The sequence below is a fragment of the Pleurodeles waltl genome, chromosome 4_1 (genome assembly GCF_031143425.1).
Source record: "Pleurodeles waltl isolate 20211129_DDA chromosome 4_1, aPleWal1.hap1.20221129, whole genome shotgun sequence".
NCBI classification, from domain to species: domain Eukaryota; kingdom Metazoa; phylum Chordata; class Amphibia; order Caudata; family Salamandridae; genus Pleurodeles; species Pleurodeles waltl.
The window spans coordinates 204,046,478-204,069,630 of record NC_090442.1 but is presented as its reverse complement, the minus strand read 5'-3'; the positions used below and the strand labels follow the sequence as shown (position 1 = coordinate 204,069,630).

Sequence of the window (23,153 nt, the reverse complement as noted above, 5' to 3'; positions counted from 1 at the left end):
CAATGTTCATTACAATTACATATATTACAATGATCCCCAAGCATATCAATAATCTGGTATGACATCAATCCAAGCAAGCCTACGGCACAGGCACACAGGCTGGATGCACAAAATAGCCACCAGCCAACAACAGCGAGCAAGGAGGCATGAGGAACAAAGAACATATGCAAACCTAGGGCAAAAACACACAGGCTGGATACACAAAATGGCTGCCAGCAACATTGTCAAACAACAACTGCGAACAAGGAGGCATGGAGAACAAAGAACACATGCAAGCCTATGGACATAGGCTACACGAAATGTCCCCTGGTCACATGGCATGGAGATCAAAGACAAATGGTGGACGATGACAAACGCACACACACTCACATACACACGCACCTACACACACACACTCACTGGCCAGAACAAAGCGTCATCTTGGCAATGTTGAAGAAAACACTAACATTAATTCAGTAATGCAAAACGCAAAAACTAACTGAGCTATAAAAAATGTACAACAACACACATTCTCATATGTCATCAAACATTACCTTGCAACATATAAATATTTTCCAAACAAAAATGAAATGCTAACAACAGCAAACATTTTTAATTTAACCCAATGCCATCTCTGCCCTAAATGAAGTTTTAAAACCATGTACCACAGAGACATTTAGTTCATGCACTGATGACTTCTCGTACTGGGCCTTATGGCTAGATGGCCCTTTGGAAGTCTAGGCCACACAGTAAAATACATGAATATTGCAAATGTAACAAACCTGGAGAAAAGGTACTGAGCTGTGAACAATTTTCCTTTACAAACGACGAAAAATCAGTGAAATGCAAAAATCACTAGGCCTCTACTTAATATCCAGGCCACATACCACAATGCAATTAAAACATCAAATAAAAGTACAAAGAAATGCTGATGCATGCCTTGTCAAATACAGAACACCCTTCAATAGTTTTTAAACGTACTTGTGTGATATCACAAAAACAAAGTCCTTACATACAAATGCATATATCCAGGAGACAAAGAGAGTGATTGTTCTACCTCAAAATCCAAGTGGAAAGTGACCAGGAGATGGCCAAAGCCTCTGAGGAGCCTGATGGACAGGAAGAGTAAGATGAAGTGTCTGGGGCACTTCCTCCTGTTTATAAAAGAAAAAGGTTTCTCACACTAAAATGACAACTTGAATGGTCCATTGAAGAAGAAAATCCATTCAAAAACCTCTTTTTGACTAGATTTAGATACATCTTAAGCAGAAAATATACTCGAGGTGCGGTCTCACTCGCAGCAGCACTTTTATTTGCTTCTGTTGCGACTGGAAGTCGAGTCAGTAGGCGTGAAGTCTCACATTCGCTCAGTAGTGGGAAAAACTCCACTTTGCGACGTATAGCACGGAATTCGGGAACTCGGACACAAAGTGTCTGAACTGCAAAAACTCCAAGAGCTGAGTGGAGTTTTTTGCCCAGGCCTATCAAAAATGTATACAGAAACCATCTTTTAACACAACATTTCTTTTGGCTAACATGCAATGCATTCATCGCAAAAATTTAAAACAAGAAGAAAGATATTAATGTTAGAATTGGAAGTATTTTTATAACAATAATGAATGACTTGGAGTTGGCTGTGCAGATAATAAAAAAACCATCAGGAAATGTCAAGGAGATCAGTTTGTATTGAAAAAGAAAAAACAGAGTCCAACATCAATAAATTGTCCAAGCAAGTAGCAAACTGTCCAAAATAAAGTCATTCCTTTAAGCCAGAGGAGGGTGTCTGAATCATTTTCCTGGTTTGAGGGCAAAGGTCCCTGTCAATTCTTGGCCATTCTCCCCCTCTGTCTTTAACACAACTATTGTGAAGTCCTCCTCTACACGGATGTTAAATGGTGGGCCATGGCAGGGCCAGGCCCCCCTGCTGCAGATGGCTTCCTCTTTTTACCTGGTGGTGATGCCCGCCTCTGAGTCGATGATCCTCTTAATTACCCTGGTCCTGCTGGGATTAGCCTTGGCCAACCTAGTCCACTAAACAGGAGTGTGAAAAAAGAGAGACATTTTTAATTATTATGTTGAGTTCTGTCAGAACTTGTATCTGTCATATGTGTTTACAGGAAAGGCAGCATACACCTCAGTGAAGCAGCCCCTGGCTTCGCAGACAACTTGCATATTTATGGAGTGTCAGCGGTTTATGTTGCGGAAAAGGTGTGTTGCGTGGGGAAGTAGCTGAAGGTCCACATGGGTGCAGTCAACAGCTCTAGCACACTAGGGAAGTGGCCAAAGGCATGGAATTCCCCTGTGGCATATTGATATATTTGTGCACTCTGTCGATGCATTTCAGTACCTGATGCAAGCATTGATCTTGGCTTGCCTGTGAGATCCCAATGTTGTCAGAGTGACTCTCTGGATTGATCCAGTTGGCATGAACTGTAGCACAGCCACTATTTTGACATAGGCAGAAATAGCCCAGGATCGGACTCTAGCAGAATCACACTCCTATTCCCAATCTGCAACCATATTAAGGATCACCTCTGATGGGAAGCTATAGCTGGTAATGGCAGCTTCCCTGGCCATTCAAAAATAGTGATCCTTTGCCTGCAGACCCTCTCCCTCTAACAATTAATCCTCAAATAAGAGGCAAACCAACAAACACATTCACAGACATAATGAAGGCAGAAAAAGTTGTTTGGTGTGTAAGTCAATTTCAGTGGTGAGCCTAGTTTTAATTGGTTGGTGCTGAAATATGCTTCAGTATTACATATGATTTCATACACAGGTTACTTCATTAGGATCTTTAAAAATGCAAAAGAAAAACATTCTTTTATTTAGCAATATATTTCTAAAGTTATTTGCTGGCTCCATAATTTTCTTTGGGAGTGTGTTGCAGTAGCAGTGGTTGGCCATGTGTAGTGCTGGACATAATCCAAGACTGGGCTGTAGAATATTTATTACTGTTGTGGGTCATTTTTGGCTCTAACAACTTTAGAAATGCAGTTAATGAATAGCAATGGTATCATATTGTGGGCAGGGCTTCGTCCATTCCTAAACCCCTCCTTACTCCTCCTTAAGTGACTCCCATTTAGTAGTATTCCCCATTTTCCAGCCACTCCCCCATGCACCTCCCACATTTACTACAAAAATGTCCACTCAGGGAAGAGATCACTGACAAACAAAATGACAGATGGAGACAAAGACCTCAGAAAGGAGGTTTGTGAATAGCATTTTTCAGTACAAGTAGTACTATTGTAATAATAGTAACTATTCTATAAAATGCAGTCTGTTAATAGTCCAATAATGTTCTGTAACCTTCCTTCTAGGAGCATTTCCCCGTGTAAATAAAAAATGATGCATTTTGAGCTAAAAAAAATAAAGTGAACAGTCCATTCTGGTAATAAAAAAAACAATTCAAAATGAATTTTCAAGTTGATTTTATTAGTTTTAAACAACAGCTGCTCATATTCCGGTAGACTGCATAGTCCTTGTGCTCCTGCGACAGAATTATTTTGAGCAAAATCTTGTTTACTCAATGTGATGAAGAGAGGTAATCTCGGGTATTACACATCATATCCGTAACAAGAAATGCCATAGGTTACTGGAGATTATGCCCAGACTAAAGTATAAATCTTTGCTGAATTAATTATCCGTTGAACATCTTTCACATGATACACATAGATTTTAGTGGTTTTAGCAAAGGTGTTCATTGTAATGTACTTTGAAGCATTATTATTATTTTGAAAAAATTAAAAAAAGTATAACAAATATATGTACATTTTCAATCATCATTGGATTAATTTAATCAAGGGGTTATATATTTTGATTTCTGCAGTTCTAGACTTAGGACTTCTGGCTACAGTGGCAGTGGTAGTTCTAATGTCTGTCTCCTTTTCCAAGGCCGAGTGTAACAGGAGTGCGAGAGCCCTTGAAGTTGTGCATTTTAAATTAGTATTTCCAAACTGACTGGATCCTGTAGGGCACATCCTATCACCTCTTGCCAACAAGTTAACTTATGTTGAAAGAGTCAAGTTTATATAAAAAATCACTTTTTATTTAAAAGAGGATTAACACTTCCCAGATTCATGTATCTGCTAGATCTGTGGTGCTCTTGATTGACTGTAGAAGGTTCTGCAGAGTATTAACGATTTTGATTAAAAATAAACCTAAAACATAATACATTTAGATAATATAAATAAGGAGATAGACTTTCTTTCCCTGTTGGTGAAAATGATACAGATTTAATGCCATGAGTAGTTGTAACTCCCTAATGTGCACGTTTCGGTTGCAAAAACATACAAAAACTTTCAAAGTCCTGTGAAATTCATACTGTTTTCATATGTGTTTCAGCTCTTGTGTCCATTTGGCTGTAGACTATCTTTAAATTTCCTTTGATTTGAAGTATGTGTGAAGAAATGCAGGCAAAAAGCTCCTTTCCAGCTCTTTCCAGGTCAAATACTGCTGCATCCTTTTTCAAAATCCATTTGCTCCTGGCCGGCTCGAGTGGTGATGATAAGAAGTGATCGGATTGTCAAAGTAATAAGAATATCAATCAATAAAATGTGCTATAAAAACTGTCCATTTGGTGCCCGCATCCTAACAGTTTGATTCGTGCTCTGCCGGAGCTAGGTGCACAGCCTCTGAAGGTGATGGATCTGAAAAAATGTTCTTTGGATCAGGCAGCCTCTGAGGCAGTTCCACCTCTGAACTGGTGAGCTGGTGCCACCTCTGAAAAACAAAAAAAAAAGCCACTGAACGTAAACAGACATTTTATCATACTATGAGCTGCCCTGCGTGGTATTAGATATAATATTGGCTGGCAGTTGGTGTCTGAAACTCTACTGCTTTTATCTAGATCACAAACCACCAGGTATATGGTAGAAGAAATAATTTGCATAATTTCCACTTTCATGTAGCTTAAATGTGCGGATTTCTTTTCATTCCTCTCCCTTGACCTCCTCGCCCTTCCAGTCCCGCCCTCCACTTTCTTCTTCTATTCTGTCGTCCTCTCTCCTATCCTCCCTGCTTCTATTTCTCATCCTCGCCTCCATTTTCCTTTTTCTCCCCCTTTCTTTTTTTGTTCCCCTCGCCAGTTTACATATAGATATTTCATAAAGGGTTGGTACAGAAGCAATTTCTTATTGCTGCAATTGGTAAGTGTTAGACTTTTCATCCTTGGCGTGGTCTCCCTTAACTTTTTGCCTCTGTTTCCCAGGTTGTTGAAGTGTGCTGGACTCTGATTTTGCTGTTTTTGTTACTCTGGGCACTTTACCACTGCTAACCAGTGCTAAAGTGCAAGTGTTCCTTTACAAAATGCGTACGTAATTAGCTTATCCATGATTGGCATATTTGATTTACTAGTAAGTCCCTAGTAAAGTGCACTAGAGCTGCCAAGGCCTGTAAATAAAAGTGGGCCTGCAGCACTGGTTGTGCCACCCACATAGGTAGCTCTGTAATCATGTCTCAGACCAGCCATTGCAGTGTCTGTGTGTGCAGTTTTAACTGTAAATTCGACTTGGCAAGTGTACCCACTTGCCAGGCCTAAACCTTCCCCTTTCTTACATGTCAGACACCCCTAAGGTAGGCCCTAGGTAGCCCCAAGGGCAGGGTGCAGTGTATGGTGAAGGTAGGACATATAGGGGGTCATTCTGACCCTGGCGGTCTTGGACCGCCAGGGTCACGAATGACGGAAGCACCGCCAACAGGCTGGCGGTGCTTCCAAGCCCATTCACCGCCACGGTCAGAAAACCGGGGCCGGCGGTTTCCCGCTGTTTTTGCCCCAGCTGGGCGAATCCGCTGGGGATTCTGACCCCCTTCCCGCCAGCCTGTTTCTGGTGGTTTTCACTGCCAGGAAGAGGCTGGCGGGAACGGGTGTCCTGGGGCCCCTGGGGGCCCCTGCACTGCCCATGCCACTGGCATGGGCAGTGCAGGGGCCCCCTAACAGGGCCCCGGCCAGCTTCTCACTGTCTGCCTAGCAGACAGTGAAAAGCGCGACGGGTGCAACTGCACCCGTCGCACGGCCACAACACCGCCGGCTCCATTCGGAGCCGGCTCCTGTGTTGCGGCCTCATTCCCGCTGGGCCGGCGGGCGCTAACTTGGTTAGCGCCCAGCGGGAATGTCAGAATGCCGCCAGCGGTCTTTTGGCCGCATGGCGGCCGCATGGCGGTTCCCCCCTGGCGGGCGGCAACCGCCGCCCGCCAAGGTCGGAATCAGGGCCATAGTAATGTTTTATATGTCCTGACAGTGAAATATTGCTAAATTTGTTTTTCACTGTTGCAAGGCCTGTCCCTCTCATAGGTTAACATGGGGGCTACCTTCAAATCTGATTAAAGTGTAGATTCCCTTTGGGAGCGGATTCACACATGGAGTTTGGGGTCTCTGAGCTCACAATTTAAAAATACATCTTTTAGTAAAGTTGATTCTAAGATTTTGTGTTTGAAAATGCCACTTTTAGAAAGTGAGCATTTTCTTGCTTATACAATTTCTGTGACTCTGCCTGTTTGTGGATTCCCTGTCTGGGTCAGTTTGACAGTTGACAACTGAAGGGGCTGTGCCTGTCCTCACACAATGCAGTCTCCAACCCCCTAGTGAGTGTCTGGGGCCTGGCCTTGGCAAGGCAGGATTTCACATTCAATAGAGACTTTAGTTTGAAGTAGGCCTATTTCAAAGGAGAAATTGGGTATAAGAAGGGCACGCAAAACCACAGACTTTTGAACACTTCTAGAAACAAGAGGAATCTCTGCGTAAAGAAGAGCTGAAGAGCTGAGGAAGAAGAGCTGCCCAGCCTGTGACTGTGCTTTGTGGAGCTATCCTGCAACTGCTGCTTCTGCCAGAGTAAGAGGGCAAAGACTGGACTTTGTGTGCCTTCCATCTTGAGAAGAAATCTCCAAGGGCTTGTTTTAGAGCTTGCCTCCTGTTGTTTAAAGTCTCAGGGACAGCAAAGACTTCTCTCTGCCAGCACCTGGAGTCTCTGGAGAGACTCCTACTCTGCCCTGTGGTGCCCATCCAGTTCTTGAGACTCTAAAAGGAGACGCTGGCAGCCTAAGAGGAGGAAATCCACGCACAGATCGTCGTGCGGGGAAAAGATCGACGTGACTCCAATCTGCGGCTGAAGAAATTACGCGCCGCCGGCTCTGTGGCTGAAAATCGATGCTCTCTGGTAACGCGACCAAAGAATCGATGCACGGAGCTGGAGAAACGACGTGCAGCATCTCTGATGGAGGCTGGGAGATCGCAACCCGTGCTGTGTGGTTTTCGGATCATTGTGCGGCTGGATTTCCGACACAAGTACTACTGCGCATGTAAAAACAACGCAAGGCCTGCCCGGACCCAAGAGTGCTGATAGGATTGACGCATCATTCTCCTGTAGAGAGAAGAAACAACGCGCCCGACCCGACAAAAGGAGAAACGAAGCAAGGTCTCGGTCTTGAGTGGAATCGACGCATCGCGAGCCCTTTTTGACGCACACTCACCCGTGTGTGGTTGTATCTGACGCACCCAAAGTACATTTTCATGCTAACAGTGTTAGTGTGTGTTTAAAACTACTTCAAGACTCTTTTTGATTTTTAATTGATAACTTGACTTGTGGATTGTGGATTTTTGTCATTTTGGTCTTATTTTGTTTAGATAAATATTTTCTATTTTTCTAAACCTGTGTTGTGTCATTTTGTATTGTTTTCATTAAGCTACTGTGTGTGTTGGTACAAATACTTTACACCTAGTACTCTGAAGTTAAGCCTACTGGTCTGCCAAGCTACCAAGGGGGTAAGGAGGGGTTAGCTGATGGTGATTATCTTTTACCCTGACTAGAGTGAGGGTCCTTGCTTGAACAGGGGGTAAACTGACAGTCAACCGAAGACCCCATTTCTAACAGTAAGACCATGTAAAATCATTGCTAAAACTGTACAGTAAACATAGTTTTTCATTTTAGATGCAAGTTGCATCCTTCATTTCACACCTATTTTACAATGCCTACTGTCAGGTAAGGCTTTCACTAGAAGCCATTAGCGTGAATAGCTGGATTAAAACCAGATTGTTACTTGATATGATGAAAGAGTGGGAAACAAAAGTTGTCAACACCAGGAGAATTCATGGCTTTCCCTCTTTTCAGATCTCAACAGACCTAGGAGAGGTGGGAGAATACAAGCAGCTCTTATCCTGCACTAACTGCCAAGTGGAAGCCATACCGAACATAATAAAAACACAGATAGATAAAAAGTGAAGACAGAAAATGTTTTTCATTTCCAGATTCTGGATGACATCACAGACAATGTGAACTTTGCTCTCTTTCTCTGTTTGATGTCACTCAACACTCCTTAATGAAAAACACTTCTGTTTTTCACTTTGACTCATCAATAATTCTTTATGTTATGAAGCCTCTATCATCTACACCAGATTCCAAAATCTGGTTATTCACTGCAGTGACGTAGCAACAGCAGTAAAGAAAAGTTAGTTCTACATCATAAAGGAATTCCAGGCTACTCTGACAGGGCTCTCTGAAGGCCTGTCGGTGCAGCACTGGTTCTAGCACAGCTTTTGGAAGGGAGAGGCTAGGGTGACAGAGTACAGGGGGTGGTGAGGTTCATAGCAGGAGGCCATTTTTCTAACATTTGGGACAGGGAGCTGAAGCCATGCTGTGTATGGTTGCTCCATTACTCCGCTTACCCTGTGTAGTAGTTGAAAATTGGGGCCGATGATTTGGGTGAGCCATATGTAACATAAAATTAAAGATGTGTAACAGTGAATAACAGAGATGCTTTTCATTTCATGGTTTGTTGTCTATTTAATGTTACTCAGAACCCCTCAGTGAAAAACATGCCCATTTTTCGCTGTTACTCATCTATAATTCTATATGTATCATCATGGTTCTGCTAACACCTCTTTAATCGCTGTCATTCTAGAAACTAGCTCATCCATTTCAAGTAACCTGGACCTTATCTGCTTGCCCCGTTGTAGTCTGATTCTCTCTCTTGTACATAAACTGACTTAAATCTTCTAATTATTTATTTTTGTTGCACATAGCTGTGCATTAATGTTTCTCTTTCTATTCACTCAACTTTATTTTGTATGGTTTGCTTCCCTCTACCAATATGTTTACCCTCCCACACTATCTTAAAGACATACAATTTCTTCATATGTGACACATCCCTTTGTTTTTCTACAAATAAAAATAATCTTGTGTATGTACAATGGAAGTTGCCTCTTTTTCTATCACTTAGGAAAGAATACCACATCAGCAGATTCATCTACAACCTACCCTCCCTATCCTGGCACTAAGCAACAAACTAAGGATCTGGCGGTTGCTTCAGTTGTGAATTTTCCAAGGGGAAAACACAACTCCTTCATGCTTTGAAGGGCTATGGTGGTTGCCATTGGCTGCTACACTGCAGTTAAGGTTTTAATCCTTACCCGTTTGTTTGGGAATCAACATGGCTATCACATATTCAGATTCAAATCCTCAATGAATATACTAGATGGGCTCATTGGGACATGCTTTCCAACAGTTCATGTGGGTAAAACATTCCACTCGTCTGAGGCCGCATTCTCCAAGAAACAATATATAAAAATAACCCACATTTGTCTGGGTAATAGACTGCAAACAAGGACATGTTTGCCAGATGAAAATGGTAGCAGTTATTTTACATTCTTAATGTGTTGAACCACTGTACATTCAACATTGAGGGGTTTGGTCTATTGGTTCTGTGTCCTGATCATTGCTTTACACATTCTGATGACATATCTTTGATAAAATGAAGAATTTATCAAAACTCACCTCAGTCATGGAGCCTTTGATGGAGAAGAATTTGTAGATGATCCAGAGTGGGATGCAGATCATGGAGGATATGGCCAGCATCCAGCCTACAGCATCACCCCACCATGGGTATACATACTTTTTGTTGTATGTCAGGGGCGTATATTTAATAATAGAGAACAGGAAGGTTGCCTGTAGAGGAGAACAGAAGCAAAGGTCTAGCCCTGATAAGACCAATATGCATCAACAAAGACCAAAGACTGATGAAGTATTATTTGAGTCACCCACAACACAATCCTTGGAGTGGATTGATCTGACTGCCCTTTCGAGTGCACTGATCTAACAGCATGTTGATTATTACCAGACTTTACATTGAACATTCTTTGTGCCTGATGCAAGACACTGAATATATGGGTTCCCAAATTAGAAATTTTGGATAGAAAAACTATTTTTCACATGTACCCCTTAAAAAATAAAATAAAATTTAATTATAACTACAAAAAATCCAGAAATTAACCCCAAAAACTTGAAACAAAGGACACGTTTTGAAGCAAATCAGGCCAAGTGTACATACTCAAACTACATTTCTTGGATATATGCTACATTACTATCTTATCCTAAATCTATACATAAAACAAGTAGCCAAATCAGATAACTTTCAACTAAACTTTCTTTGGGTGATGGCCCGTCATTTAATCAAATGACTTATGAGTGTCTTTTAAGGTCCACTTGTCAGTCAACATTGACACAACCAACACTGTGCTGAATAGCTTCCCAGCTACAACAATCATTCAGGCATGCAAATTTTAATTCATTGACCCTAGCTGTGCTGTGATGGCTGGCATTCACGTTTCACATTGACTCACAGGTGTCATCCTCTTTTCACAAACCTTCCAGACACCTCAGCTCATCAGGACTCCTATTTGCACACATCCCATGCATATGGATAACCATATCCCACAGAACCCAGGCATAGCATGCATCCTATGCTTATGGAAAACCAGACCCAGGAGTCAAGCCTTCTCTTACATTCCTCCTAGAGTATAGAACAAACTACCACTACATGAAAGAGCCTCCTCACTCTCTGAATTCTGCAAGAAGCTTAAGACCTGACATTTTGACTAGACCCACTAGACCATAGGTTTGGCTACATTCTCACTATCTCAGCACCAGGACACCTTCCTGGGTGATACTGCACTTTGCAAATCTGCATAATGTCCCAATCTACCAGAGGCAATATTGATCTGCTTCCATGGTGATGATGTAATCGATGATCTGGGTGCTACAATCGTATCACACCAGGCTAACAGTTTTTTAGTCAAGCTAATGGAAACCAGAATGCAATTGCAAATTTCCTTATTGTACCTCACTTATGGATATGGAGTTTCTTTGCAAATTTGATGAAGAATTAGAGGCCTCTAAAGTAAGAAAATTCTAACATTGCACAAGGCTTGATTAAAAAAATCACATGAAACTTACTCTCTCCTCATAATATACTGACACATCTTACCCAAATATCCTCGTTCGCAGCACAAGAAAAATCTTAGCATGGGATGAAGTGCAGCCCGCACTACAGACACCAGTTACCACAGTGAAGCCTACTACTGCAGACCCTACCGGATGTTCTCGTTTAGATGTTAGAAACAAAGGGAAGACATAGATCCCTACTGGGCCTCTATGGGTCTGGTGTTACATTCCATACCCAGCCCTACACTATCCTTTTGTGCATCTTTCCCATTTCCTTTTCACACACATTCAAAGTAGCCACTCATTCAAACACTCCTGGCAACCTCATCAACATTTCACTCAACATATCATACAGCAGACACTTCTGATGTACATTTTGCTTCATTCTGACCAACAGTTGCCTTACAGCAGACATGGAACACTTCACCACAAAATGTAACTATTTCCAGAAAGAGCTTTACAAACCCACCTGCTGCCACCTTAGTCCCAGGAAACCATTCAGCTAGCCATTGTTCATTAGGAAGGGCACAAACATGTTGTCAGCTTGGTTAAATTTTTTCACTAAACACAGTATTATCCTTCGTTGTTATAGGGTATAGTCAATAGCTCCATGAGATCTTACCGCACACACGGCTGGAGTCACAAACTGCCAGCAGTACTTGATCAATAGCAGTGGCCTGTAGCCAATCATGTGTTCAATATCATCATAGAATTTATCTGCACCTGAAAAATTGAGAAAGTGGATTTGTTTTATGAACAGGAGCATGAGAACAAAAAATGTACAAGCACAGGGCACAGGGCTGGCTTTTAAGCCATTAGGGACCCTGATTATCTCACTGACTGAAGGAGACAGTGTGGGGCAGGCATGCCACACATTATTGCATAGCCTGGGGCAACTTGGTTGTATGTATATCTCAATACTATCCTCCAGGGAAAACAAATAAATCATGGCAGCTCCATAGCATCCAGTGACATTCAGTGGTATGGTCACCTTTAACATCCCATTCACAAATAAGGTGCACAGGCCGCCTTTATGAAGGGTGCGGTGTGTAGCGTTATACCACCTTTGCACTACTGTTGTGGGTGCACCTGGTGGGTGCACTCATTCTTCTTTACCTTTATATTTAATTATGGTACATCTGTATTGGGGTCTGTGGATTTACGGTTTTGTACCTGTATATGCATTTAATGTACTTCTTTATAAGATTTCTCATATGTGTCATGGGCGGCTAAACCTTCATTCCTCTATGCAAACTCTAATTCCCAACTATGAGTGGCATTTTGCAAACACATGCTGCAACAAGCTTAAAATCTCTGGCGCAATTATGAGCCACAACAGGAAAGGAAGTAGTGCATGGTCAACATATCTAAAATTGTCTATACTGCATCAGAAGCAGATAAATTGTGGACTAAATCACTTCCTTGTTAATCTATGGTTAAGCTTTTTACCAAGTACAATTCTCTCAGTCACGCAGGACAATAATGTTTGCATCAGCACTTTTTGATCCAGCAGATGGCTAACTGCACCTGAAGCAGCCCTGGGAGCTCAAATGGAAAAGACAGTTAATGAGGTACCAACTCTGCTTCATTCCATTAAGAGACATCAGGCATGATAGGATTAAGGGAGAAACAGCCCCCACATAATAAGTATTGCTGGTTATGTGAGGCCGCAGAAGATTAATTAATTCACGATGTCTGCATTTGACCTAATTTAGTTAAACCCTGGAAATTATGACTAGAACCAATACTTAGATGTTTAAATATCCAATCCTGTAACACAGCAGTGGATGCCTGCATGAAGGATGTTTCTGGCCAGCTTACCTATGGTTCCTCAAATTTATGAAGGTTGTCCTGGAAGAACTGTGCAGTGCAGTTAATAAATTGCAGCCAGAAGGTCGGGACCTTCTGTATTTTGGTATCTCTAGTATAGTGGCATAATGCATATCATGGCATGTGGGACCTATTCCCTCTTTTTTTTATTTTAAATATTGTATGAAAAATGCCTCTTTGTTTGCTAGTCGTAAGATAAACAAGGTGGCATTTTGTTATTAAGGCACTGCAGAATCCACTTAACTTTTTGAATGGAAGAGTGGCTTTCTTTGTAGATCATTGACTAGTAGTACCAGATTAATAAAGTACAAATAAAGTGCATATAAAGAAAGTGGCTAAATGTGAAATTTAAAATTTAAAAAGTACTATAAATGTCAAGGAATTAGAAATTGGAGGCTAAAAATTAAACTAATATCCTCAGATTGAATTGTGGGAGCAGCGCAGATGCATCAACCAGAATACAGTATGGACGAATGCTGCCTTCAATTGAATTTAGAAAAACTCCAACCTTCATACTAATTTTTGTTTTAATTCATATTTGTTTGCCATTTAAATAAAATGTGCTATCATTTGTGTATGTTTGGTGGATGCTTGTTTCTGTATTTTTTGTATTGCGTTGCAGTTCAAATCATTGACAATGTTTAGTCCGGCGGTTCCTTGGCTTCTGATAATGACTCACTTGGGGGTCCCCGACTTCCAGCAGTGGCTCAGTTCAGGGACCCCAGATTCTAATAATGATTCAGTGGGGGGCCCTGGGTTTCAGTAATGATAATGTGGGGGTCCACATGCATCAAAAGGATGGGAACCACTGCATTAAGACTTATGTGGCATAAAATCACATATTAATACACAGGCCTAGTAGCAAAGCACCTGTTAGACCTGTCATCCTTAGAGTGGTCTTACCCAAATGTTTTGCCTACGTACCTTCTGTTTTTGCCAATTCTTTTTGTTGACCATAGGACTCTGAGCACTTTACCACTGCTGACCAGTGTGCATCTCCCCTAAACATGGAAATATGGTGTGTACACAATTGGCACATATAATTTATGTGTAAGTCCCTTGTAAAGTTGTAAACCATATACCCAGGGCCTGCAAATTAAATGCTATTAGTGGGCCTGCAGCACTGCTTGTGCCACCCAAACAAGTAGCTCTTTAAACGTGTCTCAAGTCTGCTGCTAAAGAGCCTGTGTGAGCAGTTTTTCTGCCCCTTCAACTTGGCATTTAAAACCCTTTGCTAAACTTAAAATCCCCTTTTATTACATTTAGGTTACCCCTATGGTAGGCCCTAGGTAGCCCATAGGACAGGGTGCTGTGTAATTAAAAGGTAGGGTATGTACCTTTAGGTTTTGCATGTCCTACTAGTGAAAAACACCCCCATTCATTTTTCACTACTGTGATGCCTACTCCTCTCACAGGGCAACATAGGGAATTGCTTAATACAGTTTTAAGCTGCAATTTGGGTTAGAAAGGTGTAGCTGTGTCATGTTTCATATCTTTGGAATGGTAATGTAAATCCTCTTGACTGGTAATGCATGATTTAACATTACTATTTGAGAAATACCACTATTAGAAAGTGGACATTTTCTCTGCTCCTACAGCTCTGTGTGTCTGCAGCCTGTCTCCAATACACATCTGGGGTGGGTGACAGACAGCTACACTTTGTGCATTCCCTCTAGACAGCTACAAACACAGGAAAGGTCACGTGTGTCTGAGGGTTCATCTGCATTCATCTGCATTCTGATGACTCTTCCTGAGGAGGAAAGTAGCAAGGGACTGACAATCCCATCTAAATAGGTAATGGCCTGACCCCACACAAAGGGTTGATTACCTCCCAGAGAAAGTCTGGAGCCAGGGATGAGAAATAAGCACAGATGCTTCTTTGAAGTCAACCCCACTTCAAAGGCACATTTGGGTATAAGTACTGGGTCTGACCCCACCAAATCAGACACTTCTGGTCCTACAACTGGACTTTGTCAGAAGAACAGCTGTGCTGTATCACAAACTGTTACCTGGAAGGACTGCTTTTCTGCTGTGCTGCCCTGCTGTCTGCTGCTCTCCGACCCTGCTGTGGGAAAGCAGGACCCAGCCCAAAGTGATCTTCAAGGGCTTGTTGACTTGCCTCCTGTATTTGAGACTAAGGGAAATCCAAGTCTCTCCCTCTGCTCATGCCTGAATCACTGGAAATGGGCTCAGATACTTACATCAGCAAAATTGATGCATCTCCTGCATGCTGGAAGCGGCAACCGATGACCCTGGAGTAAAATCTACGCATCACACTTGGGGCCTGAGCAGCATCTCGGGAACCGGTGCATCAACCCACGCATACTCTGCTTGCTGGAAGCAGCACCCGGTGCATCGGCATTGACACAGCTCTGAAGGACAATGGAATCCAGCCATATGCAAATCAGTCTTGACCCTGTTCTCCATGGGAACAGTCCAGCTCGAACTGCCAGGCCAGGTCCTCTTTGGACCAAAACAAGCATCCTAAGACCATTTTCAGGGTATCACCCTTCATCAGTCAGGCCAGCTTGAATCCAGTGGCACAGTGAGCAAGGCACCCACGTCAGGGCATACCCTTCCCACCTAGGGCAGCTTTAGCAACACAAAAAGATGATGGAAAGACAATGGATTAAACTTAGATCTGTGACTGGGGGTGAGTGGGTGAAAAGTTTCAGCACTCCGTCCATCATCCTTTTGTGTTGCTGAAGTTGCCCCAGGTGAGAAGGGTATGCCCAGACATTCGGTCCCTTGCTCACTATGCCACTGGATTCAAGCTAGCTTGGCTGATGAAGGGTGATACCCTGAAGCCAGTCCCAGAATGCCTGTTTCCAGTCCAGGGTGACACCCTGAAACCGGTCCAGGATGCTTGTTTCTGGTCCAGGGAGGACCTGGCCTGGCAGTTTGGGCTGGACCCATGGGGAACAGGGTTAAGACTGATTTACATATGGCTGGGTCTAAACTGGAGTGGCATGGTGATCAAAAGAATGATGGATTAAACCCAGATCTGTGACTGGGGGTGAGTGGTTGAAAGGTTTCAGCATTCCGTCCATCATCCTTTTGTGTTGCTAAAGGGCTCTTGTACCTGGCCCGCGCTCCGTTGCGATCAGCTTGAACTGTTGACTTTTCCTTGGCCCAGCATGACCTCAACTAACCCCTAAAGAGCTATATGCTTCTAAGTGCTATTTTTATGCTTATGCCTCTAAAATGCATTTCTCAACTTGACTTATTAGATTTTTGTTGCATTGGTCTTGTTTCATTCAAAATATAATAATTTATTTTTCTAAACCCGTGTGGATTCTTTTTGTGTTGTGTTCTTTGCATTACTGTGTGTGCGTGTGTTGCACAAATACTTCACACATTGCCTCTTTAGATGAACCTGACTGCTCTGTGCCAAGCTACCATAGGATGAGCACAGGTAATCTCTAATTGTTTATGTGACTTCCCTGGATACGATTGTGGTTCCTGTTTGTACAAGGTGCATAATCTAACAACCAGAAACCCAATTTTTAACAGCGCCTGTTTAAAAAAGTACACTGTACTTTGCCTGTACTCACAAGGATGTGAACCCATCTGGAGAAAATGTACATTTTGCTAACTGTGTGTAGACTGTTTTTATCTAGTTGGAATGATTTAATAATCAATCAATCAACATTTCATTCTGCTGTCTAAGTAAAGGCATACATAATGGCATCTAAAGAGGCTTGTGTAAGAAATTGCCTATGAATTTGTGTCAGTACTCACCATACACCCAACCAATGCAGATAGTTTCAAAAATTGCAACAAACAGGAGACACATTCCACTAGCAGCGTAGTAATCAAAGAGCTGAAATACGTACACCCCGCCCTAGAGGAATAAAGAAGAAGGAAGAAAGGGAGGTTATGAAGACAGTAGTGCATGGGTGACAAAACAGAAGGAACATGGTCATTATTGTGAACATGTGATCTCGAAGATAAAATGAAACAATACATTAATGCATGTGAATGAATTGAGAAGAGGCAGTTAGGCAGGTCTAACATATAAAAGAAAAATAAAGAGATGAATAAGAAAAAGGATAAGAAAGAAAGAAGGGGATGAATAAGAAGAGGAAAAGAGAGAAATGCTTTGATGGAGAAATGCATAGAAGATGGAAAAGAAATAGAAAACATTAAGAAGCAAAGAAGACGAGGAAGAAGAAGGATGAAGAGGAAGCTGTGAAATGGACTGGTTGCTCATTGGAATAATGCATCCACTTCAAAAACCTGTTAATCCTCATGAGCACAGGATCGACCCCTGGTGAATCCACTAAGCCTTTCACCCTTCTGATGTCGCTAAAAGGAGTACCACTAGGTTGGGTAACAGTAAACACCTATTATTCAGTAGGAAAGGTGCCCCAAGTGATGACGTACTTTACAAATGCATCTGTTATGTTATGAATAGGAGCCAAAAGAGATATTGAGCACTAGAAGAAAACTAAATGAACTGAGTGGGGGTCAAAGAACATTGTTGAAGAGAGGAAAGAGTGAAAATAGTAGTTATTAAATCCAGACAGAGGTTTATAGAGTCAAACAAAAGGATGAGAAAATCTATATCCAAGAGTCATAACTGGACAGAAGAGAGAAAGAAAGAAAAGAAAATATTATTTAAAGGGAAGCAATTGTCAAAGGAGAAGAGAATGCAGCCAAATATGTATACAAAAGGACACAAAATAGACGAACAGTGACAGGATAGAGGAGGTCAAGCATAGGCAGTTTGTGTGACATGTGTGACATTCCTGCTAAGCAGAACTGAAGGTGGACCAGCTTGGATGAAAACCTTAAGACAGCTCCACATGCTGGTGCCCCTTGAAAGGTTGATAGGGTAGGGTAGGAAAAAGGCGAAGTCAGCTCAGGTTCACATTTTCCATGCTGATGTACACAGTGTCCCCACCATTTCAAAGTTTTCAGAAGCAAATTTATTTTTATCAACTCTCTCAATTTCTCTATTAATCATTGGATCCTTCAATGGAGTTGATACCAGAAGATCAAGTGGAAGCTATGGCACTGAGGTTTCTGATCTACTCCACATACAACAGTAACTTTGCATATATTAGAAGCAAAAAAAAACTCAAGGGGTCAGTGAAGGAAAAAAGTGTCCTCCTTTAAATAAAATGAATACCTGGATAATTTACTGGTAAATTTTCTTTCACCAACTTCTACTTCAACAACAAAGTCTCTGTGAAATGAAGTGTAGCTGCCACCATGCAGACAACTTTGAAATGTGCAAGTCTGTTTTTATAAAAGAAAGACCCCTATGCCAGACCTACAACACGGGCCACCTCTTGATACACGTCCTATGTGTAACATCTAAGCAGTAACCATAGAGAAGGCAAACACTCACACAGGCTATTTCAGAGAAAGGACATGAGCACTTTGGCATAGTACTGATCACTGGGGTACCATAAGCATTTTAAATGCATGTATGTATGTATGTATATATATTATGTATGTTATGCACTAATGTATGTATGTATGAATTTAGCATTTTTGTAGAGTGAACCTAGCCAAAAGGTAGTGGATTGCTGTGCATGGTCAAAAACAGGCATAAAGTATAAAGACAAGCATAAAGTCAATAAGTAGGAAGAGAGGAAGCTAGGTTGTGAAAGGTTAATCCATTCTGAGATAGTGTTTTTTAAAGAGGTGAGTCTTTAACTTTTTCCTAAATTGGAGCAGTGTTTGGGCATTCTTGATGGATATGTGGATGTTGTTCCAGTTCCTGGGTGTATAGATCGAAAAGGCCAGAAGTCTTGTTTTTTCCTTCTTTACACTTCTTAATCTGCAGTCCCACGAAGGTGGCCACCAGCATGAGGATGTTCTCTCACTCCTATTCACTATATCAGGACTTGGATTTTCATTTTGAGGATACTCTTTTCTTCTCCCCACAAATTAAACCTATTGATGGTAATGGATTCTACTACATTTGAATACTCATAAATCTCATGATGCTGGAGTGCAGTAAAACCATAATCCAGTTAGTCTTCCCTGATGTCTTATGGGTAGATTCCAGATTGAATGGCATGCCCCTGCTCGATTTATTCTTGCTAGTCCTTGGTCCTGCTCCTCCATAGTGAAACAACTAGATATGCTACAGTGGTTTCCTATTGAGAAAGGCCTAAAGTTTGAAGCACTGTGCCTCAGCCCTTGAACTTTTATCAAGCAAGATCCAGCTTTTTTAAGGTTTGTTTTTTTCTTTACACACCCACTTGCTGCTCTTGTTCTGCTCAACTCAATGTCTGCTACGTTCCTAAAACCCACAATGTTCAAGTAGACACCATGCTTTTTCATTTTTTGTGCTCAGTATTGGAGCCTAACAGCCCTCTTTGCAACATCAATATAACCATCTGTTATTCCATAACGCTCTAAAGAGCTGTTTTTCTCTCTACCAATACAGTTTTCTACATGTATCTCTTGGTTCCCCAGATGACTCTAACATAAGGCACCCCATGTAGCAACCATGGTAAACCTGTGCTATATAAATGTTATCTATCAATAAGAGACAGTAAGACCTGTGTAATGCAGATTACTACTCTGTCCATCTTTCTCATCAGGGTATTTTGTACATGAGGACATGGCATGTTGTAGCACCACGGTTTGATTCTAGCCAACAAAAATCAAATCAGAGCATAGACATATTGTCATAGAGGAAATATGTATAGGTCCTCTACACCAAATGACCCCTGTGTAGAATCCTCAATCTCCAGTCTGTATTTAGAAACAACAAAGAGAGCTCCTGAGTTTCCTTCTATGAGCAATATGAATCAATAGTGGGTTTAGCTTAAACAACAGAAAAAGCTACCTTGAATTCAGTAAAGATTGATTAGGAAGAGGGACAAAGTAAAAAGAAAATGAAGGGATCTTAACTACCATCAAACATTAAACACAAGGCTAAAGTCTCTATGAACACTCCCCCACAGGGTCTGCAGTATATGGACAGTTACAAATTAATAATGTATGATGTATACCCATCAATTCTAAGGGTCTGACGTCCTGCTGTTTGTACTTCTAGTTACCGCCGTGCACATTTCCACCACTCAGTTTGAGTCCTGATGTTCAACTCATTATGCATTTCCCTTTTGCCAGACTTAGTCAATAATTTCTACCCTTCCTCTTCATCAGTGAATTGCTTCCATGGGCCCCACACTCAAATTTATCAGATGTCTGAGGGGCGCCGCTGGACCAACAGACCAATATTTTCTGCAGCAAATATCAATTCAGGTTCGATCTCCACTCAGTTATATTCAGAGATGCTCCAGTTTCCCAACTCCAGACATTGTCCCGCTCGGCCACTGCCAGCACCACAATACAAAACAGTGATGTATGTTTCTCTAATGACAGCTCACCACACATTTCCAGCAATACTATGGTCAGAGTAAGGCTCAGTGTGAGTCCTAATCCTTTTTCAGCGCTGTTTTGCAAATTGTGTCCCAATATTCCCACATATGTGGGCAGTCCCACAGTGTGTGTACAAGTGTTCTTTTCTGCCTACATCTCTGAGGCATCTATCATTATCTAACTTGACCATTGCCAATAACTGTATTCTAGTCTACTATGCTCTATTAAGTATGTTTAGCTGCATAAGCTTGAAATCCGCCCAGTTGGACAGTTGCGTTGGCTATCTGAATGCCTTTTCCCAGGTGTCATCCAGAAGTCTCACTAGGTCATGTTCCCATATATTGCTGAGTGCTGGAGGGAAGGGAGGCTGTTGTTGAGCAGCATGGCATGAATCTGAAACACCGCATGTTAATTTAGGGGGAGTCCCAGAACTTTCATCTCTAGTGGTGTCTCTTCCTCTGTCTCGTCCCGGTTACCCATATGAGTCCTCAGTAAATATTTAATCTCAATATAGTGGAATATTTGGCAACCTGCCAATGATCATATTTTTTCTGCAGTTTCTGAAAGGGTATTAGTTCTCCATCCTTCCAAACATCCCCTGTTTTAGAGATGTCCAACTGGCTTCATTTCCAGTATCCTTCTATTTTCCGTAGGTCCTTCAGTTTCCCAGAAGGGAGTCTTCAGTGTTAACTTCCCTCCCTAACCAGGTGTGGCAATGCATTTGGGTGATTACCTCCCCCCCGACAGGTATCAGAGGCATCAACTCATACACCTCCATCCTAAAGTCATTCCCTTGTCGATGTGTCCACCTCCCTGAAAAAACAGTCAGGGACCTCAAATGGCATGCATGACATATCGGAATTTGGGTAATTGAATCATCTTGTAGAGGCCTGCACTGCCCAACATCGATAGCAGCAGCCTTCGCCAATGCTTGCCATAATTTTTTACTTCTTCGGAACCCTACCAAAGTTATTGGTATAAAACCTATCTCAGTCAGTTTTCATGAAAATCCCTAGATACTAAAATCCCATGGGTTCCCATTTTAGTGGAGAATCACACTCATCTCCTGGTTTCCACTTTGACAGGGGTTAAACTGCTGATTTAGTCCAGTTTATGCAGATTCACGCAAACACCTACATAATCTTAAGGACCCAAATGATCAAGTGTTCTGGGTCTACCAAATAAAGATGTATGTCATCTGCACAGAGTGAGATCATGTCCTCACTGTCTGGATCCCATCTCCAGGGCATCTGTCTCGATCCATCAAGCTCTAGGCTGGATTGCCACTGCAAAAAGCAATAGGGATAGTGGGCAGCCCTGTCAGGTGCCTCTACCCAGATGGAATTCATGTGAAAGTGCTTCACTGACCCAAACCTGTGCAAACCTGTACAATAACGTTATGAATGGCGTGAAGGATGAGCCAAAGCCCATTTTGTACAGGACTGCCCAAAGGTATGGCCATTCCACAGAATTGAAGGCCTTTTCAACATCTAGGGTTAGGCTTAGTTTATGCGTGGCAATTAGTCTCTTGAGATTGCACGTTGTTGCCCTGTATGCCATAAATCTGGACTGATCTGGTGCAATCAGAGTGTCTACCACCCACATTAGGTGGTTAGCCAGTATTTTGGCTCAGGTTCTTAGTTTCAATATTCAGCACGGAAATCAGCCTAGGAGGCACACTCATCCCTTGGCTTCCCTTCTTTACAAATGAGCACTATTGTTGCTTGCACTGATTCTCTGGGCAGTGTCCCTTCTACTTTTACTGCTTCAAGAGTGGGCTTCAGTGGCCCATTATTCTAGATTTCACACATTTTTAATATTCAGCCAGGAATTTATTGGGGCCTGGGGCATTCCGGCTGTGTATTTTGATTACTGTCTCAAAGACCTCCATTTCTATGATCTACGGCTCTAGGATAATTCTCATCTCAGCTGCCAGTTGGGGCTCTGGAAGGCCACTCACGAAATTGGCCAGATCCTCAAAATCCTGCTTTGTCTTTGATTGATACAGGCTGTTCAGATGGGCAGCAAAGATCTGAACTATGCCATCCGCTGTGGTCACCATGGTTCCATCCAGTCCGTACATTCAGTGTACCCACTGCTGTTCTTCACCCACTTGGGCTAGCCAGGCCAGGAGTTCCCCCGCTTTGTTGCCTACTTCATATAAGCAAGTCTGCTTACTTCGGAAGAGTGTTCTTGCCTCATAAGTGGCTAGGTCCCTGTACTCCCCCTGGAAGAGATCCACATGTCTTGCCCGTTCTTCAGTGGTGTGGCTATGTCGTCCACCACTTCACATGCCACTTACTCTTCTAATTCCCTCAGGTCTGTCTTACATTCCTTCTGCTTCCCAGTTATGTGGGCTAACAAGTGACCTCTCAATTTGTATGCTTCCCACAGTGTTGTATTGGAACTGACAGACCTGGAATTTTCCCAGAGGTAGTTCTCCGTTTCCTGGAATATACTTTTCTGCATGTTCCAGTCTGTCATGTCCCATGGGTCAAGTTTCCACACCCCTGTCTGCCTGGTTAGGAGAGATCTTAGAATGGTCATGATGGGAGAGTGGTCTGATATGCCCTTTGGTAGATGGCATGTGTCCCCCATATTCCCTGCTGATGTTGGGGTACTAGCAGATAGTCTACGTTGGGAGAACATGAAGTTAGAAGCATATGCGTATTGGTGCAGAGTTCAGTGGTTCTTACTTCAGATATCCCCCAAATCTGTTGCTTCTAACAAGGTCTACATGTGTATATCTGGATTTGGTGGTCTGCTGGTTACTCTATCAAAAAC

The 23,153-nt window shown here is 42.2% G+C and overlaps 1 protein-coding gene across 1 annotated transcript in view; it reads right to left on the bottom strand.

The window, feature by feature from the left end:
- Positions 1–3,449: 3,449 nt before the first annotated feature.
- The window catches only part of LOC138287577 (sodium- and chloride-dependent GABA transporter 2-like), a 731,527-nt gene continuing 711,823 nt past the window's right edge, over positions 3,450–23,153 (bottom strand). Inside the window, exons 11-14 of the mRNA XM_069228135.1 lie at positions 16,764–16,866; positions 11,815–11,915; positions 9,747–9,917; positions 3,450–4,701 (exon numbers count right to left, since the gene is read on the bottom strand). Of these exons, the coding sequence (XP_069084236.1) occupies positions 4,570–4,701; positions 9,747–9,917; positions 11,815–11,915; positions 16,764–16,866 (507 nt within the window). The 3' untranslated portion in view covers positions 3,450–4,569. The remainder of the gene's footprint in view (positions 4,702–9,746; positions 9,918–11,814; positions 11,916–16,763; positions 16,867–23,153) is intronic.